Source organism: Anolis carolinensis, chromosome 2, assembly GCF_035594765.1.
Source record: "Anolis carolinensis isolate JA03-04 chromosome 2, rAnoCar3.1.pri, whole genome shotgun sequence".
Classification (NCBI taxonomy): Eukaryota; Metazoa; Chordata; class Lepidosauria; order Squamata; family Dactyloidae; genus Anolis; species Anolis carolinensis.
The window spans coordinates 202,803,024-202,823,787 of NC_085842.1; the positions used below are offsets into that span (position 1 = coordinate 202,803,024).

The 20,764-nt window shown below is 41.3% G+C and overlaps 1 protein-coding gene across 10 annotated transcripts in view; it reads left to right on the forward strand.

The window, feature by feature from the left end:
• pcgf3 (polycomb group ring finger 3) overlaps positions 1–20,764 on the forward strand; it is a 91,562-nt gene that overhangs the window by 53,009 nt on the left and 17,789 nt on the right. For all 10 annotated transcript variants that reach the window (XM_062971557.1, XM_062971553.1, XM_062971551.1 and 7 more), the window contains 2 exons: positions 5,423–5,465; positions 16,798–16,915. In XM_062971557.1, the coding sequence (XP_062827627.1) occupies positions 16,807–16,915 (109 nt within the window). In that variant the 5' untranslated portion in view covers positions 5,423–5,465; positions 16,798–16,806. The remainder of the gene's footprint in view (positions 1–5,422; positions 5,466–16,797; positions 16,916–20,764) is intronic.

The window sequence follows — 20,764 nt, forward strand, 5'->3', positions numbered from 1 at the left end:
CTCCAGCTAGTTCAACGAGCGGCAGCCAGACTTCACTGGAGTGGCATACAATACCATATTGTCTAGAACTGCTTCTTTCTTTCTTTCTTTCTTGGAGATTAATTGCAGACTGCTATTAACTGCTCATAGCCTATTTCTTCAAACAACACTACTTGAAAGCATCATGAAGATTTTTGTAGACATGTAATATTCAGACTGGCCATTGCTTTTCTTTGAAATATAACATATAACATCTGATTTTCACTGAGAGTTTCCCATCCAGTTACTAACCAGGGGTGTCCCTGTCTTGTTTTCAAGATCAGATAGGATCTGGTGCCTACAGGGTACCTAGACCTATTCTATAAACTTCTCTGACAATGATGCACACAAATCCCTTAGAATTCCATATACTATATGTGGCTTCTCACCTAGGGGGTCTATCCATTTGCTGGCTTCTATGAGAGTGGTATTCACTTGGGCTCTGCAAGGGAGTGGAGTTGTTCTATGATGTGAATACTGTATAGAATAGGGAGCCCTTGTGAAATGCTGTGTGTTCTGTATGTTCAGCATTTCATTTGAGACTGTCCCAAGCTTTATCTTACAGTGATAGTCTAACCCGTGCTTGATGCTCTAATACAGAGTCTAATTACATCAATCCTGACAGAGGAGCACCCCGTCTCAAACATCTTCATCTTTAAAAGCCTGTTTGAATAAAAAGATCTTACCTTGCCACCGGAAGGACAGCAGAGAGGAGGCCATTCTGGCTTCCCTGGGTAGGGCATTCCAGAGTCGAGGGGCAGCCACTGAGAAAATCTGCTCTCTCTTTCCCACCAACCAAGCTTCAGATGGAGGTGGGACCGAGAGAAGAGCCTCTCCTGAAGAACTCAGGGCCCGGGCAGGTTCATACAAGGGGATGCGGTTGGCCAAATAGCCTGAACTTGAACTGTTTAGGGCCTTAAAGGTCATAACTAGCACTTTGAATAACAGTCTGGCAGCCACTGCAACAGCTTCTGCAATGAGGATTGTCCGCTCCCTGCAGCCAATTAGCAACCTGGCTTCAGCTCTTTGGACCAGCTGAAGTTTCCGAGCACTCTTCAGAGGCAGCCCCAAGTAGAGCATGTTACAGTAATCAAGATGGGATGTAACTAAGGCATGTACCACCGTGGCCAGATCTGACTTCTCAAGGTATCCAGTTTTCTCTCTCTCGCTTAATATTCAACTGTAAACCTTCCTGAGAAGTGGAGGAAACTGGAAAACTGGGCAGCATGCTGATACTTGCTGTCTGGGTGAAAAAGAGCCACATGTAGTGTGCAGCAACCCTGGCCCTCTCCAAACTATATTTAGCATGTTTCCTGGGTCTGAGTCAGAAGTTGACTACTGTGTCTGCCTGCCACTGCACCCTGGCTTGGAAACATGCCTTTTCTTCCTGTCTTCTCCCTCCTCATGTGAGCAAGTGGCGCCTCTGGGCAGAGGGGTCTCAATAAAGATGGCAGCAGAGGACCAGGATTCTTCCACTGTCTCTCCTCATCCCTCAGCTGCTTCATTTGGGCTACCACCTCAACCTCATGTGACCTGGCCGGTGGTGTCAAGAAGGAGCCAACACCATCTCAGCTGTGCCCGTCAGTTCCCATTGTGCTCAGGGAAAACAGGGGAAAAGTACCATTTGTGCCCCAGATAGCATTTGTTTGTGTTTTCTCTGGGCAGAAAGAAAAAGAAGAGCAGGCCCTGGCCTGTCTAAGAAATGAGGGAAGGGGGGAGCAGGAGAGCCTTTGATTCCTTTCTTGTATTCTTTATTCTACTTGTAGTAATTGAATATATCTTCCTTTGGGGGGGGGGGGGGAGTTGAACCAGAGTAGGATCCGCTTGAATAATTCGACCTTTGCCATATTTTCTAATCAGTGTAACTGCTCCTTCTTTGATTATCTTCTTGTTCATAGAGTCAATTATGTTTCAGATAAGGTAACCTCTTCTATAATTCTTCCATACTATTTGCATGTCTTGAATTTAGCCTACTCCCAGTCTACTGAGAAACATAGTACTTCCATTTTTAATAAAATCAAAATGTTATATTATCTCACTGGCTGTTTCTTCTCATCATAACTTTGAACCATATCAGTTCAGATTCACTGTGGACTTGTTTCTTCTCTCCTTTTGAAAAGTGACAGATGTAAGCTGAGGTCAACAGTCAAATTAAGTTCAGTGGCTTGCATAGTGTGGCATGGAGAAGTATGTGGCGGAGGCAAAAATGGGCTGGAGTATTGTGTTTCTCCTCTCTCATTGCATGTCGACTTTGCAGCTTTAGCAGCGAATGAAGTTGGACTTCCCTGCACAACTTCATTAGCTAGACAGCTCTGATTCATTCCCTTGGCACCATCTGCTCACTAAATGAAGCTGGGGAGAAGGTGAAAGAAATGACACATGATTATGTAATAATGAGTGTTTGAATGAACGATGCTTAATTTGTCACTTGTAGTTGTCTCTTCAGTCTTAAAACATTTTAAATTTTTTATATTTAACTAGTGTATAACTAGTGTATAACATGAATTACAATAGAAATGAAACTGTCTAAGATAAGTATCAGATAGCTAGCTATCTTTTAGAATAGCTACTAATTGATTGACAGTGCTTTTGGAAATAATGTTACTAGAATTTAGCCAGGTAGCGTAAAATATTTATTTAAAAAGAGTGCTCAGACATGAGTGTAACAACTTCATCGGTGCACATGTATTTGTGTTGTACAAACTAATGAGCATTGGAAGAACTTATTTAGCCTTTTCACATGGGCCAAATGCTTCAGGCCTTTTCATTTTTATTGCCACTTTCTGTTGTTATTTCAAGTGTTTGAGATACTTACAGTATAATTTGGTTTTACCTATCTTTTTTGGTGAGTGTAAATGTGTGAAACATGCAGTTTGAACTGTTCATGTGGTACATATTTAAGTGTATGTTTTAAGTACATACAAAAGGAAGTGTGTTGTGATTTTACTGGATGAGAAGCCAGAAGGCAAGTACAAAGGAGGCTGTTATCGCTGATCTTCTCAGCACCATATATTTTTTTGCATGACCTTGTTGCAGGCATTGTAGAAAGTTAAGAGAGACACTCTCATGGATACACTGATTCATTGGCACTGTCCCTCTGATATGGTGGCACGGTGGACTGAATCAGATGTGACAAAATGTATGCAGTGGTACAGGTCATTATACCATCTAGTGATGAAAAACAGTACTTCATAGCAGTCCAACAAAACTGTAGCTGTGTTTTTTTTGTGTGTCAAGAGCAACTTGAGTCGCTTCTGGAGTGAGAGAATTGGCCGTCTGCAAGGACGTTGCCCAGGGGACGCCCAGATGTTTTTGATGTTTTTACCATCCTTGTGGGAGGCTTCTCTCATGGCCCCCCATGGAGCTGGAGATGATAGAGGGAGCTCATCCGCACTCTCCCCGGGTGGGATTCGAACCTGGCAGCTTTCAGGTCAGCAACCCAACCTTCAAGTCACTTAGTCCACTACACCATCTGGGGGCGTAGCTGTGGTAAACCAGAATGTTGTAAATAGTTGAGTGTCCTTCACGACACAGTTGAAGCCAAAGCACAAGACACGTTTTCATGGATAGATTCTCTTTGGTCACAGATGGGAGAATCATGTGGTTGTTTCAATAATATTCTATTAATCTAAAAGTATAAAGACTGAATTCAAACAGTCACTTTGAGTCTCCCTGAGAGAGAGAGAGAGAAAGCAGAATGCCAAATACTATAAATAATAACAACAACAATAAGAACAGTCATTATTAATTTCCCCCCTGTTTCTTTTCCTTTTCCTCATCCATGTGTTTTATGAAATCAGCTTATTCCTGATAGGGACTCATATTGCTAAATGTACAAAAACCTATTTCAAAATGTACAAAAACCTGTTTTACATTTTGTTGTTATACTGCACTAAATGTGTCCAGTTACACACGAAAACATTACCTAATGTGTCAGTAGGCAAATATAGGAGCAGTTCAGCAGTGCTTTGCTATTGGGAAAAGAAATATATAACAGCATCAGTATGGTATCATGGTTTGAGATTCTTGAGATCAGGGTTCAATTTCCCACTCAACCATGGAAATCCACTGAAGACCTTGGGTGAGTCACACTCTCTAGGCCCCAGAAAACCCAATGATAGTTTTGCTTTAGGTTTGCTATTTTGTATTTCATTAGACCTTATTCTGATTCTAAATATGTATGCTTTAGTGTACTTTACTGTAGGAGTTAATACATAGCTAAAGGACACCTGGAGTCATTTCTTATCTCTCATGGTGGTACAGTAGAACCCCGCTGAACCAAGCTCTGTTAATCCGAGCGTCTGTATTATCCGAGGTGCCTGAGGAAGTTCCAATGCACTTCCCCCCATGCCTTCCTTGTTTACTTTTGAGGAGCTCAAAGGCTCCGACCAGTTGCTCTTAGGCGGTGGCCGGCAGGGCGGGCTCCATGCAGATGAGGGCGCGGAGCTGCAAGGAGGCCCAAGAGGAAGCTGCCACCACCGCAGCTCGAGAGAATGAGAGGGAGAGGGAGGAGGACTTTTCTCTCCCTCTTGCTCTGGCTGGAAGATGCGGAGGAGGAGGAGGCAGCAGAGGGGGAAGCAGAGGCAGCCATGAGCGCGGCGGCGGCGGCTTCCTCTCGAGCCTTCTTGCAGCTTCGCGCCCTATTCTGCATGGAGCCTACCCTGCCGTCCGCCACCTCAAAGCAGCTGGTGGGAGCCTTTGAGCTCCTCAAAGGTAAACAAGGAAGGCATGGGGGAAAGAAATCTTGCATTGGAACTTCCTCCGGAACTTGCCTCCCTTCCTCGAGGCACCTTCTCTGCGGCCTGGCCCAGCTCCCAGCTTGGATAATAGCCCCCCCCCCCCCAATTATCCATCAAATTCATTTATCCAAGATTGGGTCCGCCCGGTTGACTCGGTTAAGTGGGGCTCTACTGTAATCTCTTTTTGTCATTAGTGCAAAAATGGTTTGTTTCCTTCATGTTCTGTATAGTAAATGGATACACCTTCTAAATGTCTGTAACAGTGGAGATTTGGACCTTGGTTGTTGCAAAATAATAGTAATAGGTATGAAAAGGCTCTAACTATACGGCAGACAACTATTTATTTCATGGTTTCAGGAGGTCCATGTTTGTATGAAGAGAGTACACAATTCATAGAACAGCTGTAGAAGAAACTGGCAAATCATAGCCAGTCTTGCCCTAGAAACAATCTTTGGGAGAATGATTCCTAAATGTGGCTTCAGTTACTGTATTGGCTCAGTATATCTAACATTTCTTTCCTAACTCTAGCAAATACACATCATTTCAATGGCAGCCTCACCCCACATGTGTATTTAGATATCTATTTAAAAGACCGAATTCATTAAGATTTGTTGTGGCAGTTGTAGTATTAACTCTAAGATTGTTTGTTTTTCTTGTCGTTTAAGGTTTCTGGATGGCAGACTCTGAAAAGAAATGCAGTTTTAAGAGGTATGTATTTCACAGCAAAACCATCTTGTCTATTGATCGTGGATGGTATCCGAACTACAGTAGAGTCTCTGTCAGGACCCAGGCTGCAGAGCACCAATAACCTTACACAGAGGCCAGAATCTATCTAATATCTTTATTAAAGAAATATATAAAGTCAATAAAAACAAGTGAAGAATATAGTTCAGAAGCAGACCTTTCAGATGAGGTCAAATATAGTCCAGAAATGTATTGTCCAATATAAGATATTAGAGTCCAAAGTTTTAATCCACTTGACCGAAACACACACTTTGCCAAGCAATAGTGTGGGGAAAACAACAGAGTCTTTAAAGTCCAATGTAGCTAGACAACAAGGCTGGAAAATAAACTTGATTCTTGGCTGGATCCGTGACTAGAAGACGAGGTAAACATGAAACATGAACAGAGTCCAAGGAAGTCCGTGAGACAAGACAAGGCTGGAAACTTGATCCGGGAAACAAGGAACTGGATTACGAAGTCCACACACGATCTCTCTCCTCAAGCTGAACAATTGACTCCGCAAAGTATCCCTGGCGCTAAGCGCCTATATTGGGTCTCGTTTTCCCGCCAACAGAACTCTTTCCCTAGAGAACGAGAAGCGAAACCCAACTCTGTCCAGATGTGTGACTCCTTAGAATTTCCCAAGGGAAGCAACCCTAATCAGCTTGATTTCTGGCAGCAATGCGTAAACTCCTCCGATGAGCCTCTCTGTTTCCCCTTTCCCGGGAATAAGATTCTTTTCTGGGAAACGGGGGGGGGGGGGGGAGTTCTGCCCAAGGCCTGTTTGGCTGAATTCTTGAGGACAAACATCAACATCCTGCAGGTGAGGATACTCCGGCTCTGGCTGAACCGGCAAAAATTCCATGTTTTCCTCTTCGTCTGTCACAATAGTACTAGGAACAGGACTACAGGGCCCATGAGTCATCACAGTCTCACTTATCCAACGTAAACGGGCCTACAGAACGTTGGATAAGCGAATAAGTTGGATAATAAGGAGAGATTAAGGAAAAGCCTATTAAACATCAAATTAGGTTATGATTTTACAAATTAAGCACCAGAACATCATGTTATACAACAAATTTTACAGAAAAAGTAGTTCAATACGCAGTAATGCTATGTAGTAATTACTGTATTTACGAATTTAGCACCAAAATATCATGATATATTGAAAACATTGACTACAAAAATGTGTTGGATAATCCAGAACGTTGGATGTGAGTGTTGGATAAGTGAAACTCTACTGTATTTGAAAGAGAACACTTCCATAATGGAATTGTACAACTTGCTTCAGACATATCAAAGAGAGGAAATGGAGACTGAAAATGAAAACAGTTTTTAAAAACTAAAACACTGTTGCTTCTAGAAATATGGTGAACATTTTAAATGAATGTTAATCCTCGAAAATTGCTTGGTTATATATGAAAACTGCTTTTGTAACCCACTTGCATATAACGAGTTGTAACATTAGATTTGTACTAGATTCAGTATAATCTTGTTTTATGGTGGCTTTGTTATGGCATGACAGTTGTATAGACATGCAAGAATAAGACCACTATTTTAATTTTTTTATTTTGGGTTTTATGTCTTCTGTTTCAACTGGGACAATTTGATGTTTTTCCAGGCATAAAATGGCTATGGCGAACCCAAAATCTATTGAAATGGAATATCACACAGTTCAACTTCACTCATCGGTTTGGAACTAGGGAAATGCTTTTTTATATAGGGAATTTGTGGGTTTTTTTCTCTCTCTTCATGCTTAAACTTTGTAAATGTGACAGAAAGGTTTTTACTATTATGTCACAATTAGAGTTTAATATTCACGAGTGTTAGAGATGATGAGCAAGAATACCCGATTGATTTATATAAGCATCACATCTAATTTCCATGACACTGTTCTGTTGCACGAATATTTTGTTGCACTAATATGTAGCCAGAAGGTTCGCTCAACATGCGGTTAAGATAAGGTGTGATTTTTCAATGAACATGAATTAGGTTAAATCCATCTTGCCTTCTTGTGGGCTTCTGTGTGCATCCCTCAATTTTCCCTTGTGTAATTGAATGCTATTCCATTGTAAATGTAGAATGCTACTTTTGAGAGGCCAGGCTTAGCACAGCAGGATAAACTGCTGTGCTGCAGAAAAATCCTTCCCATCAAAAGGTCAGCAGTTCGAGCCCAGGTTGGGGTTGAGCACTTGCATTCAGCCCCAGCTCACCTGCCCACCTTGCGGGTCGAAAGCAGAAATGCAAGTAGATAAATAGGTACCGCTTTTAGCAGGGAGGTAATAAAGGCATCCTTAAGGACATTGATCAGAGGGAAGCTCCTCAGCGTGGAAGATGGAGTGACAGCCGCCCCCCCCCCCCCCGGTGGCCGGAGTTGAGCACATCCTCCAAGATACTGGAAATAAGATGGGAAAAACTGCCTTTACCTCTGTTGTGTTGTCTGTCATTGTTAATTGTATAACTGGCATTGAATGTTTGCCGTATGTGTGTTCTGTAAGCCTCTCTGAGTCCCCTTCAGGGTGAGAAGGGCGGGGTATAAATAATGTAAATAAATAATAATACTGGAATAGCTAACAGGCATCTCATAGAGGGGAGATTCACGCACGCACACACATCTCGTGCTGGTTGCTCAATTTATAAGAGTTTTAAAACTATATCATATTATTTCACGGAGCCACAGCTTGAGAATCAAGATCACATGTGGCTGCTGCTCATATTTGAATTTCAGGACATCACCATTTTTGTTTTGTTTTTTAATAAAAAAAACGAATAGCCAAAACCTACATGTTTATTAATTATGTGAAGAATATCTTGGCAACCACACTCACAACATCTACTACATCCAACATAAATGTATAAAGTATCTGCTGCCATCTGGCTTGTTGAATACTGTACTATGTACACAGTGTGCTTAGTACTATACAAAGTATTTGATTGGGGTTGTTAAAAATAGAGGAAACGTAAGTTTCTTCCAAAAATACATTTTTAGCAGTAGGAGATTTTTAGATTTTACAAAAATTCATGCAAATTAATAGACTATAGAAGTAATTAGAATAAATGTTGCTGGGTTTTTTCTGGCCAAATCAGAGTATTTAGAAGGAAATTATAAATGTGGAATGTAGTTGAGGGGTTTGAAAGTGCTGGTTATCCCAGGGAGAGAGGACCATGAGTTAGCCAAAGCAGAGAAATCCTGTTCCTAATCACATTTAAAGAATATATCTCTCTGGTTTGGGAACACACACCTACTATTCCGTGGGGCTAGAAGATAGCTACGAGTATTTCAAGGAACACAAGATGCTTTGGTTCTGAAGGAAAATCAGATGTGATAGTGGGAGTGGATCAAGTCTCCCCACCTCTTTTTTAGCAGTTTAACGTAGGTCTGGGATTTCTGTTGCTACTGATGTGGATTAAATCTCTGTTCCTCAATTAGTCTTTTCCTCAGCCGTAATCAGGGCCGGTTTAACCTATAAGGCTGCTGAAGCGCCCGCCTCGGGCGCACGCCGCTAGGGGCGCTGTCGAGGCGTCTGCACCGCCGCCGTTTGGCTCAACGGCCTTGCAGCCTGGGCTCAACACAGGCACAGATCGCCAGCCGATCTGTGCCTGCATTGAGCAGGCAGGGCAGAAATGGGCGATCTGTCTTGTGCGCACACGCGCAGGGCAGATTGCCCATTTCCATGGAGCCTGCTCAACACAGGCACAGATCGCCAGCTGATGTGTGCCTGCGTTGAGCAGGTAGGGCGGAAATGGGCGATCTGTCCTGTGCGCATGCGTGCAGGGCAGATCGCCCATTTCCACGGAGCCTGCTCAACGCAGGCACAGATCGCCAGCTGATCTGTGCCTGCGTTGAGCAGGTAGGGCGGAAATGGGCGATCTGTCCTGTGCGCATGCTTGCAGGGCAGATCGCCCATTTCCACGGAGCCTGCTCAAGGCAGGCACAGATCGCCAGCTGATCTGTGCCTGCATTGAGCAGGCAGGGCAGAAATGGGCGATCTGTCTTGTGCGCATGCGCGCAGGGCAGATCGCCCATTTCCATGGAGCCTGCTCAACGCAGGCACAGATCGCCAGCCGATCTGTGCCTGCGTTGAGCAGGCAGGGAGGAAATGGGCGATCTGTCCTGTGCGCACGCGCGCAGGACAGATTGCCCATTTCCGCACACAGGGTAGATCGCCCATTTCCACGGAGCCTGCTTTCTTGGTGATTGGGGTTTTTTTTGGGGGGGGGGCACCAAAATCCTTTTTCGCTTACACTTGAAAATTTCCTTGGGCCGGCTCTGGCCGTAATACTTACTCTTCAAGGGAGAACATAGAAGTACTTTTATAATGAACTAATTTAAAGAGATGTTTTTTGTGCAGAGTAAGGAGATACTCCCCCATTCCAGTCTCTCAGCCTTGTTCCCATTCCCCAGTAATAATAACCTGAATAATAACTTTATTTGTAGCCGTCCTATCTCCCTAAGGGGACTACCATTACAGCTGGGAATAAGGCTGGGAATGCACAGATATAGAGTAGGGAAGGGGGAAAGAGAGAGAGATTGTGTGTTGGACTCCCCATGCATGAAATTACTGATACATGAACTGCCAGCCTTGTTATTTCGAACTGCTGGTGGTGCCGTTTTTCCCTGAAGCACCTTATTTATCTGTTTTTGTAAATTAGCTAGGATTATGTTGTATATTTTGAGGATTACATACGATTGTTCAGCTTTACCTCTGGGAATTAGTTTTCTTAGATCTGTGGTACACTGTTTATGTGTTTTTAGAAAGTGTACTCCATCGAAGAAAAGAGGTGAAGACTGAATTTTGCAGGCAGTAAAGAAAATGAGAAAGAATTCTGGGAGGTTATCTACTTAGCTGAATATGTTCCCCTTCTTTCCTCTAACTATCTCACTAGTACAGAATGCTGGAAATAGTGATTGCTATGTTTAATAATAAGTGAAAGTGTGTGTATGTTGCTTTGTCAACCCAGTCAAATGTTGATTAGTTATTCTGTGATTAGTTGAGGATCTATTTTTACTTTAAACTGTTTTGTGTTGATAGATGTATAGCTTTTCTATTGAGCATAAAAACATTGATATGATTTACTTTTAATGATTTCTATTGTACTTTGCAGAAAGCTGCCATAAAAGGAATGGGGATTGTAAAGAATTCAATTTTTTTGCTTTTATTTAAGGCAAGAATCCATTCTTTTGTTTGACACATGCTAGGTACTTTTACTGAATTGCATATATGTGCAACAAGTGAGGAGAAATGTAATTTGTGAACAATCATCTTAATATAGTTGAAGAGACACAAATATACTAATTATCTTACCGCAACCAAATTATGATTTATATTCCAAAATGAGAATTAATTGCAATGATTTCTGAGCCAAAGTGTTTCTGCAGTTACTGAAAAGTGCCTTAATTTGTTGACACCTGCTGTGTAAGCATCTATTATAACAGATGGTTAAAAAAGAGCATTTCCTTCATTTTAATACATTCTTTTGCTGGTGCAAATTTTCTGAGTCAAAAAAATATGAGCCACTGTTCTATCCTCTTCCTAGTAGTTTTTTTTTTTAAATTAAATTTAAAAAATAATGTGTCAAACTTGATCTGTTTTTCTGAAATGTTGAGGATTGAATACTTTATTTCTACCTGTAGTTTAATCTTTTAGTGAACTCTACTTCTTCTGGCTGAAATGGAAAGATTTTTTCCCACAGACAACCCTCCTCCCAGCTCATAGCATTATTTTCCACAACATTTTTTATTTGCTAAGATACTGCTTAGAAAGTTAGACTTCAACAAAAATCACCGCCACATTGGAAGGAAGGAATGGTTCCTTTTGCAGAAAGCAATTCTGTTTGTTTGGATCTTGCCCAATATTTTTCTATTTGGTTGCTTAAATTTCTTGAGAAACTCTTCTGTTTTATTTATTGGATCCTTCCCCACTTCAAAACTTAGGATATCTCAGACATAGAGGCTTTTCCTTAGTGAAAGTATGCATACTAAATTTTTGGTGACACAAGCTAAATCTATTATTCTGATCTTCCTGAAAAACATCTGAGTAAATCAGTAATTATATTGAGATCTGTGGCAATTTGTTTTTAATTTTGTAAGAAAAGAAAGCCTTGATTTTGGCAAAATATCATGTTCTGGATTTAGATTTGTATAAATTCTTGTTGGATGTCATTACCCAAACTTATTTTTAAAATACCTTTTCTATATTTAATCCTGTTTGAATGTTTGTATATTTGTAGATTTTAAATGGAGAGAAAAAGCAGGTTTTTGGAGAGAGAAAGCAGGCTATAAATAAACATTATTATTATTTTCACAACAAGATGAGTCCACAGCAGATACTCTGCTGGCTGTTGAATTGGATCACACATCGGACACTTCCCAAGTGTCTAGGACTGTGTGATGTATCAGCGAATAATGCGAGCAGATCCTAGTAAGGTAGCTTTCTGCAGCTGGCAGATGGTAATTTTGTCAGCGCCGATTGTGTTTAAGTGCAGGCCAAGGCCTTTTGGCACTGCACCCAGTGTGCCGATCATCACTGGGACCACCTTGACTGGCTTGTGCCAGAGTCTTTGTAGTTTGATCTTTAAATCCTCGTATCGTGTCAACTTTTCCAGTTGTTTCTCCTCAATCCTGCCGTCACCTGGGATTGCGACATCGATAATCCATACTTTTTAAATTATTATTATTATTATTATCATTATTATCATTATTATTATGACACGAGCAAACAAGATAGATATGCTGGATTTCATATCACAAAATCACAAGTCGAACACTTCCCAAGTGTCTAGGACTGTGTGATGTATTTTCGGATGATGTGTGCAGATCCCCAGCAGATCCCCAGCAGGGATCTGCACACATCATCCGATGAAAGGGAAATTATTATTATTATTATTATTATTATTATTATTATTATTATTATTATTATTTTCCCTTTCATCCATTACTGAAAGTTAGGAAGCTCACTTCTGCCATACATATTAGAACACACTAACCCAGAGGACCAAAGACTACTTGTCCCTCCATGGTTCTATTAGGAGAACAGTAGTATAGCTTCTCCTTGACATAATTTTATAGAAAAATATTTGTGGGACAAAATGGATTGAGTAGGTGAGGATATAATTAGCATCTTGCAGCTTCTTTCTGAGAAAGATTTTTTTTATTTAGTTAGTCCTGTAGTTGTCTATAATTGTTCCATCTTTTGAAAGAGAATGAGCTAATGACCACCAGTATGATTCAGAAGAACAAAGGAGAATGAAGATAGTTTCATAGCATGGGATTGTGATCATAAATAGATGGAGTTATTTTTTTACTAATATGGCTTATTTGGGAAAAATAGATTGCATTAGTTATTCTATTTTCCATATTTTTTTTCTGTCTTGATTTCTATCTCGCAAGAGCCATCTATAATGTGATTATTTCTATAGCTGTATATGATATACATTGGAAATAATAGTGCACAACGTTACATTATTTTAAAATTATATTTTGAGCAGTGTGTTTCTTTTATTTCATTGCTGAATGCCTTATGAATGTTCTTTGACCAAACAATTGTATATGGATATATAGGAATGCTGGCGTATGGCATGCATCACCATATGCCGTATGCCAGCAAATATGGAAAACACAAGATTGGCCATCAAATTGTAAAAAATCAATTTATATCCCCATACCAATGCTCAAACTTCTGTACAGTGGCAGTTATTTCCCATGCCAGTAAGGTATTGCTCAAGATCCTGCAAGGCAGACTCCAGCAATACATATGGAGCAAGAGTTGCCAGATGTCCAAGCTGGGTTCAGAAAAGGCAGAGGAACGAGAGACCAAATTACCAATATCCGCTGGATAATGGAGGAAGCCAGGGAGTTTCAGAAAAACATCTTCTTCTGCTTTATTGACTATTCTAAAGCCTTCGACTGTGTGGATCATAATAAACTATGGCATGTTCTTGGTGGTATGGGGATACCAAGTCACCTTGTCTGTCTCCTGAGGAATCTGTATAAAGACCAAGTAGCCACAGTAAGAACAGATGACGGAACAACAAGATTGGGAAAGGAGTGCGGCAGGGCTGTATACTTTCACCCTCCCTATTCAACTTGTACGCAGAACACATTATGCGACGTGTGAGGCTTGACGATTCCAAGGTCGGAGTTAAAATTGCTGGAAGAAACATTAACAACCTCAGATATGCAGATGATACCACTCTGATGGCCGAAAGTGAGTCTGAGGAGTCTTATCACCAAGGTGAAAGAAGAAAGTGCAAAAGCTGGGTTGTAGTTAAGCATCAAGAAAACCAAGATCATGGCAACTACACCTATTGATAACTGGCAAATAGAAGGAGAAAATGTGGAGGCAGTGACAGACTTTATATTTCTAGGCGCGAAGATCACTGCAGATGCAGACTGCAGCAAGGAAATCAGAAGACGTTTACTTCTTGGGAGGAGAGCAATGGCCAATCTTAATAAAATAGTGAAGAGCAAAGACATCACACTGGCAACGAAGGTCCGCATAGTCAAAGCAATGATATTCTCCATAGTAACTTATGGTTGCGAGACCTGGACCATAAGGAAGGCTGAGCGAAGGAGGATAGATGCTTTTGAACTCTGGTGATGGAGGAAAATCCTGAGAATGCCTTGGACCGCAAGAAGATCCAACCAGTCCATCCTCCAGGAAATAATGCCCGGCTGCTCACTGGAGGGAAGGATATTAGAGGCAAAGTTGAAGTATTTTGGCCACATCATGAGAAGACAGGAAAGCTTGGAAAAGATCACGATGCTGGGGAAAATGGAAAGAAAAAGGAAGAAAGGCCGACCAAGGGTGAGATGGATGGACGGTATACTTGAAGTGACTGGTTTGACCTTGCAGGAACTGGGGGTGGCGACGGCCGACAGGGAGCTCTGGTGTGGACTGGTCCATGAGGTCATGAAGAGTCGGAAACGACTATACGATTGAGCAGCATATAGGAATGGGCTATGTTGCATGGGGTATTGGCATCTGTGCGCTCCCCCCACTGCCCCATCTTTAGGGAAAAGGATTTTGGCTGACAGTGGCCATATGTAGGTTACATTCTAAACTAGTGTAACATATCAGATTGTAGAATGTGTTTAGTATTTACATGGCACATAAGCGAAGGCCAATTTCCATGCATTTATTGCATGATTAATACAATGTCTTGTCTCTTACACCTAAACAAAATTCTTAATATGCTAGAAATTATACTGGGATTATGTTTGCTTAGTGTGTTGAGGAAATAATATGTAGGCATTACAAAACTTACTTGAATTGACCTTGGAAAAAACAAGATTTTTGGCCTCATTCTTACAAACTGTAGAATTTGTGGTGAACCTGTAGCTAAAGTGTGGTGTTTCAGGAGAAGCCCAAATTTTATATTTTCTTCTCTTATCAATGACCAAATCCTGTTTCCCTGGCTCATTGTTTAATTAATGCAGCCCCCCCCCCCACATCCCATCCATTCAGAGGCTGGTGCAGAGAGACAGGATCATAGATATGTTTGGCCATAGTTCAGTGGTTCCCAACCTTTTTTGACCAGGGACCACCTGACCAGGGACTACTTTGACCAGGGCCCACTCTCCAAAAGAGATTAAGAGTCAGTTTTTTGTCAACTCTAGATTCGGTTTGGTTATTTGGGGTGCTGATTCAGAAAACTGCATTGGATAGACCACATCGGCTCTAGTTTCTGATACAGACAATATGCCTTCCAGTTGTCACTATCTGCTCGCCCATAGAAAACCATATTTAATAATTTAGACTTGATGTGTTCTATCCAATGCTTTTTTTCTGAATCAGCACTCTAAATAACCCCAGGAACAGACCTAAAAACAAAGATACCAAGGCACCACATGGAATCGCTCCTCTGCTCAGGGGGAGGGAGGGGGAAGAGAAGCAGCAGTCAGGAGGCTTGTTGTCATGCCTTTCATGGGTAGCCAGCCTTTCCCCTCCCAACATCCCTATTGCCTCAGCACTATAAGAGCGTTTTGCGAGACGAGTTGCATTTGTTGCAACGGTGTAGTAACGATGAGGCCGCAGACGATTTTAATTCTTGGGGACCACTGGTGGTTCATGGACCACAGGTTAGGAAGCACTGGCATAGTTAGATACATGATGGTTGGACCATCTTGACTCTGGCATATCTTAGCAAATGATGTCATCAGTCTGCTTCTAGTTGTTGGTTTGTAGTCAGATGCTTTCCTGATCTCGTTACCTTCTTCCTGTCCCTGAATGGCTGGGTGATGTTGTATGTGCGTGTATATTGCAGGTGGAGGAGAGGGGCTACAACTGCAAAATTGTGAGTTGGGATGGATAAGTGAAGAGATGTTCTTCCAGAGGAATCTTCATGTAGGCTCTTGGCCATAGTTTCGTTTTTTTTTTAATTTGGAACTTTTCTAGAAGCTTTTCTGGAAAACAGCATATCAGTCTTGCATCTTATATAAATACATCAAAAGAGTCCACAACCCCAATTTTTCCTCTTAGATGGAACAAGGAATTCTACGGGTATATTCTTTTGGAAATAGCAACAACAACAACAACAACAAAAACAACTTTATTCTTACATCCTGTCCCATCTTCTTGAAGGGAGTCAGGGCAGCTTACATGGGGACTAAGCCCAGTAATGCATCGATAAAATACATAAACTTAAAATACATTTCAATTACAATGAATTAATACATAAAAACATATAAAATATCATAGAACATAAACCCAACAACAACGAATAACCAATATCCGGGCACAATGAGAAAGAGAAATTAGTGGCATTCCTTGTGGTTTTAACTAAGTTTATTTAAAGCTTTGCTTCTTAACTGCATTTCTAAACATTTCTAAAATATTTCTAAGCACTTCAATACATTCTTAGTGTCAGAAAAAAACTGAAGGCACTTGAAATTTAACACAGGTGCATTTATATCGAATTTAGTCACCTGAAAAAAGTCAGATTTTGAAAATGTTACATTTTCTGCACTGATAGCAGTGCAAATATTTTCTGGAAGATGTTACATCACCACTTCCACCTACTGTCTGAAGTGGTACAGTTCATTCACTTCATCTGCTATTTTTGAGAACAAATCTTCACTTAAATCTTGTTGCACATAATTCTACAAATGTTGTTGCAAAATAATTGTTCTGGATTAGGTCCAAAATACTAAATATGGAGTTCATTTTGTAATTAGATTACAGGTTGCATAGTTACATGCTTCATCATTCTGGATTCTCTTGTTAATGAATATCTTGTTATCAGGAACACTTGTCCTTTACTATATTACAGGTTTACTGTGGAAGTCAAGTATCTAAATTAACTAATTTTCTTACAGACACCAAAGATGCTGACAAGGAAGATTAAGCTTTGGGACATCAATGCCCATATAACCTGCCGTCTTTGCAATGGTTATCTTATTGATGCTACCACTGTAACGGAATGCTTACATACCTGTGAGTATTAAAATAACTGTGTCCAATAACTGAGTAATTTGAAGTGCATTGGATTTTGGACCTTATTTCTTTTTGTTAAGATTGATTTATGTAAGGGAACTTTGATACATAACAATGTTAGTTTCAGTTTAAGTCTGACATTAAAATATAAGTGTGGTCTGCCTTGCATTGTGTCTTCCCCCTCTATCCTCTTGTTCTGACTTTGTCATGTTTGGCTGAGCCAAATAATGGGCACCCGTTTCTCCTCTGGTTGCCACCTAGGGATATATTATAAATGTAGAAAAATTCAGATTACAGGCATTCTGCCAGTTATGAACATCCGACTCATGTACAACAACTAGTTAGGAATAGGCCTCTCTCCATCCCTCCCTCCCACAAAATCTTAGTGCTGAGCCAAAGTGTGACTATATCTTTCATCACCTCTTTTCTTTCCTTAGTATCTGTATCCCCCTCCCCCAGTTTTTTTCCTTGTGTCTGATACCACTTTAATTACTCTGGCTCAATACTATGCAATCCTGGGATTTGTAGTTTGGTGAGGCAGCAGTGTTTTTTGGCAGAGAATGTGAAAAATCTTGTAAATCTACAGTCTCCAGGATTCCTTAGCATTAAGCCAGGGCAACTAAAGCAGTGTCTAGCTGCATTCATTGTACAGTAAGGAAGTTGATGTTGGATAAACAGGAGAGTTTCCGTGAGTTAAAGGCTACCTATTTCTCTGGTTTTCCTTTCCACTGGTGGAAGCTTTGGTGTTCTAACATTTTTGCATTTAAAGAAGGAATCCTAAGGCCCCTTCCGCACTGCTGTAGAAAAGTGGAACTGGATTATATGGCAGTAGACTCAGATAACCCAGTTCAAAGCAGATATTGTGGATTATCTGCCTTGATATTCTGGGTCATATGGCTTTGTGGAAGGGCCCTAAGCGTGCAGCAACTTTTTTGGCCAAATTACAAGGTTGCACCTTTTGCCATTGCATAATCCTGGGAGTTATGGCATTCCCTTCATGCGCCAGCCAGTAGCGCCTGTTCTGACTTAGATACAAATGTACCTTACTTACAAAATCAACTTAAGAATGAACCCACAGAACCAATCTTATTTGTAACATGGGGATTGCCTGTATACATAAAATCTAGCAGTTGGCTGATCTCATATTACTTTTTGTGAGAAGAACCCCAGCAAGGATCTGTCTTAAGCCAGGAGCTAGCTCTCTTGTGACTACAAGTCTTATATTTGCCACCAAGATGCTAAGACTTGATATCTAGTAGTAAGGAAACACATTTAAATCAGTGATGGGATGAGGAATATGACATTCACCAAATATTCTTGAATCTCAGTTTCCATTACCTTTGGATTGGCTTGCTAGTAGTGATGTGAATTGCAGTTCACTTTCCCTATTATATGGCTTATGTGCATTCCCTTACTGCCGATCCCTGTTCAACATGAAACTATTGCTGATCTGCTCTAAACTGACAAATAATAAATATTTTCATGAATAATAACTTTACATTCCACTGCCTGTCCAGATCTTTACCCTGATATTTTGGTTCATGGTGCAATAGGGAAACTAGGCAATCAGCTATATGTGAGTTTGTTTTGGATTTTTTTTTTTGCCAGATGCTTCTCATTTTCTTTGCACATCCTTCCTCAAGCTTCTTTGTAGGCTTGAGGTGTTTTATTGAAGCTGCCATTAAATACTGTCCCAGAATGTGCTTTTAACTGGGATGCACCTTATATTCTAAAACAGGGGTCCCCAAACTTTTTAAGCAGAGGGCCGGTCCACAATCCTTCAGACTGTTGAGGGGCCGAATTATCATTTGAAAAAAAAATACAAACAAATTCCTATGCATACTGCACATTTGTAGTGCAACAACAACAACAATGAAAGAACAATACAATATTTAAAAATGAAAATAATTTTAACCAACATAAACCTATTAGAATTTCAATGGAAAGTGTAACACAATATTATTTATTTATTTATTTATTACATGCATTTATACCCCGCCCTTCTCCCCGAGGGGACTCAGAGCGGCTTACATTCTGCCACGAGGGCCAGCAACAAATATACTATAAAATCAAAACAACTAAAACATGATAAAAACATGATAAAAACATGATAAAAAGTATACAAAAATTAAAATGCTGCAAAGCAGCGATATTGCACCATCCTCAGTCATTCACTACTGCTACAATTACAGATTTGCGACCCGATTACAACAGCCAATGAGCTTATTCGCTGAATGCCTGGGCGCAGAGCCAAGTTTTTAGTTTTCTTCTAAATCCTAGGAGGGATGGGGTTTGCCGGATATCGCTGGGGAGGGAGTTCCACAGCCGAGGAGCCACCACTGAGAAGGCCCTGTCCCTCGTCCCCACCAGCTGCACCTGCGAGGCAGGTGGGATCGAGAGCAGGGCCTCCCCGGAAGATCTTAAGTTTCTAACGGGCTCATAGGAGGAGATACGTTCGGATAGATAGGCAGGACCAGAACCGTTTAGGGCTTTGTAGGTCAAAACCAGCACTTTGAATTGGGCTCGGTAGCATATCGGCAGCCAGTGGAGCTGGCTTAGCAGGGGGGTTGTACGCTCCCTGTAAGCCGCTCCCGTTATTAACCTGGCTGCCGCCCGCTGCACCAGCTGGAGCTTCCGGGCCGTCTTCAAAGGCAGCCCCACGTAGAGTGCGTTGCAGTAATCCAGCCGGGATGTGACCAGAGCGTGGACCACCGTGGCCAAGTCAGACCTCCCAAGGAACGGGCGCAGCTGCCGCACAAGTCTTAGTTGTGCAAATGCCCCCCTGGCCACCGCTGAAACCTGGGGCTCCAGGCTCAGCGATGAGTCCAGGATCACCCCCAGACTGCGAACCTGCGTCTTTAGGGGGAGTGCGACCCCGTCCAACACAGGCTGTAACCCTATTCCCTGTTCAGCCTTGCGACTAACCAGGAGGACCTCCGTCTTGTCTGGATTCAATTTCAATTTATTGGCCCTCATCCAGTCCGACACAGCGACCAGACACCGGTTCAGGACCTGGACAGCCTCCTTAGTGACAGGTGGAAAGGAGTGACAGAGCTGGACATCATCTGCGTACAGATGACATCTTACCCCGAAACTCCGGATGATCTTTCCCAGCGGCTTCATGTAGATGTTAAAGAACATGGGGGACAATATCGACCCCTGCGGGACCCCACAGGACAATGGCTGTGGAGCCGAGCAGGTGTCCCCCAGTGACACCATCTGGGATCGTCCCTCCAGGAAGGACCGGAGCCACTGCAGAACAGTGCCTCCAATGCCCAACCCGGCGAGTCGTCCCAGAAGGATACCGTGGTCAACGGTATCGAAGGCCGCATTATTAGCATTATATATTACTATATTGAACTATACCACTATACTATTATATAATATGTAAAATATAACATATAATTAATATTATTATATGGTATTACTACTAGTATTATATTGTATAACATATGATTATCATCAATATTATATGTATATACAATATATTATATTATTAAAACTGATATAAAATATTATATTATAAAACTGAGGGCGGGGGCCAAGTAAATGACCTTGGAGGGCCGCATCCGGCCCCTGGGCCTTAGTTTGGGGACCCCTGTTCTAAAACATGTATCATTTTTGTGATAGATTGCACCATTTAATTGTGGTAGCCAGACTTCAGTACTATGAATGTTTAAAGGAGCTGTAGTATTTCCAACTATGGAAGGAGGCAGTGTTTGTGTTAGGTTCAGAACTGTTAACAGTTATAAAAACATTTATAACATGTTTATAAAGGCATTAATGAAATGTTAACATAATGAAATTAAATAGCCTTTAGCTTGTTGTTTATTATCAGAATATAACAGT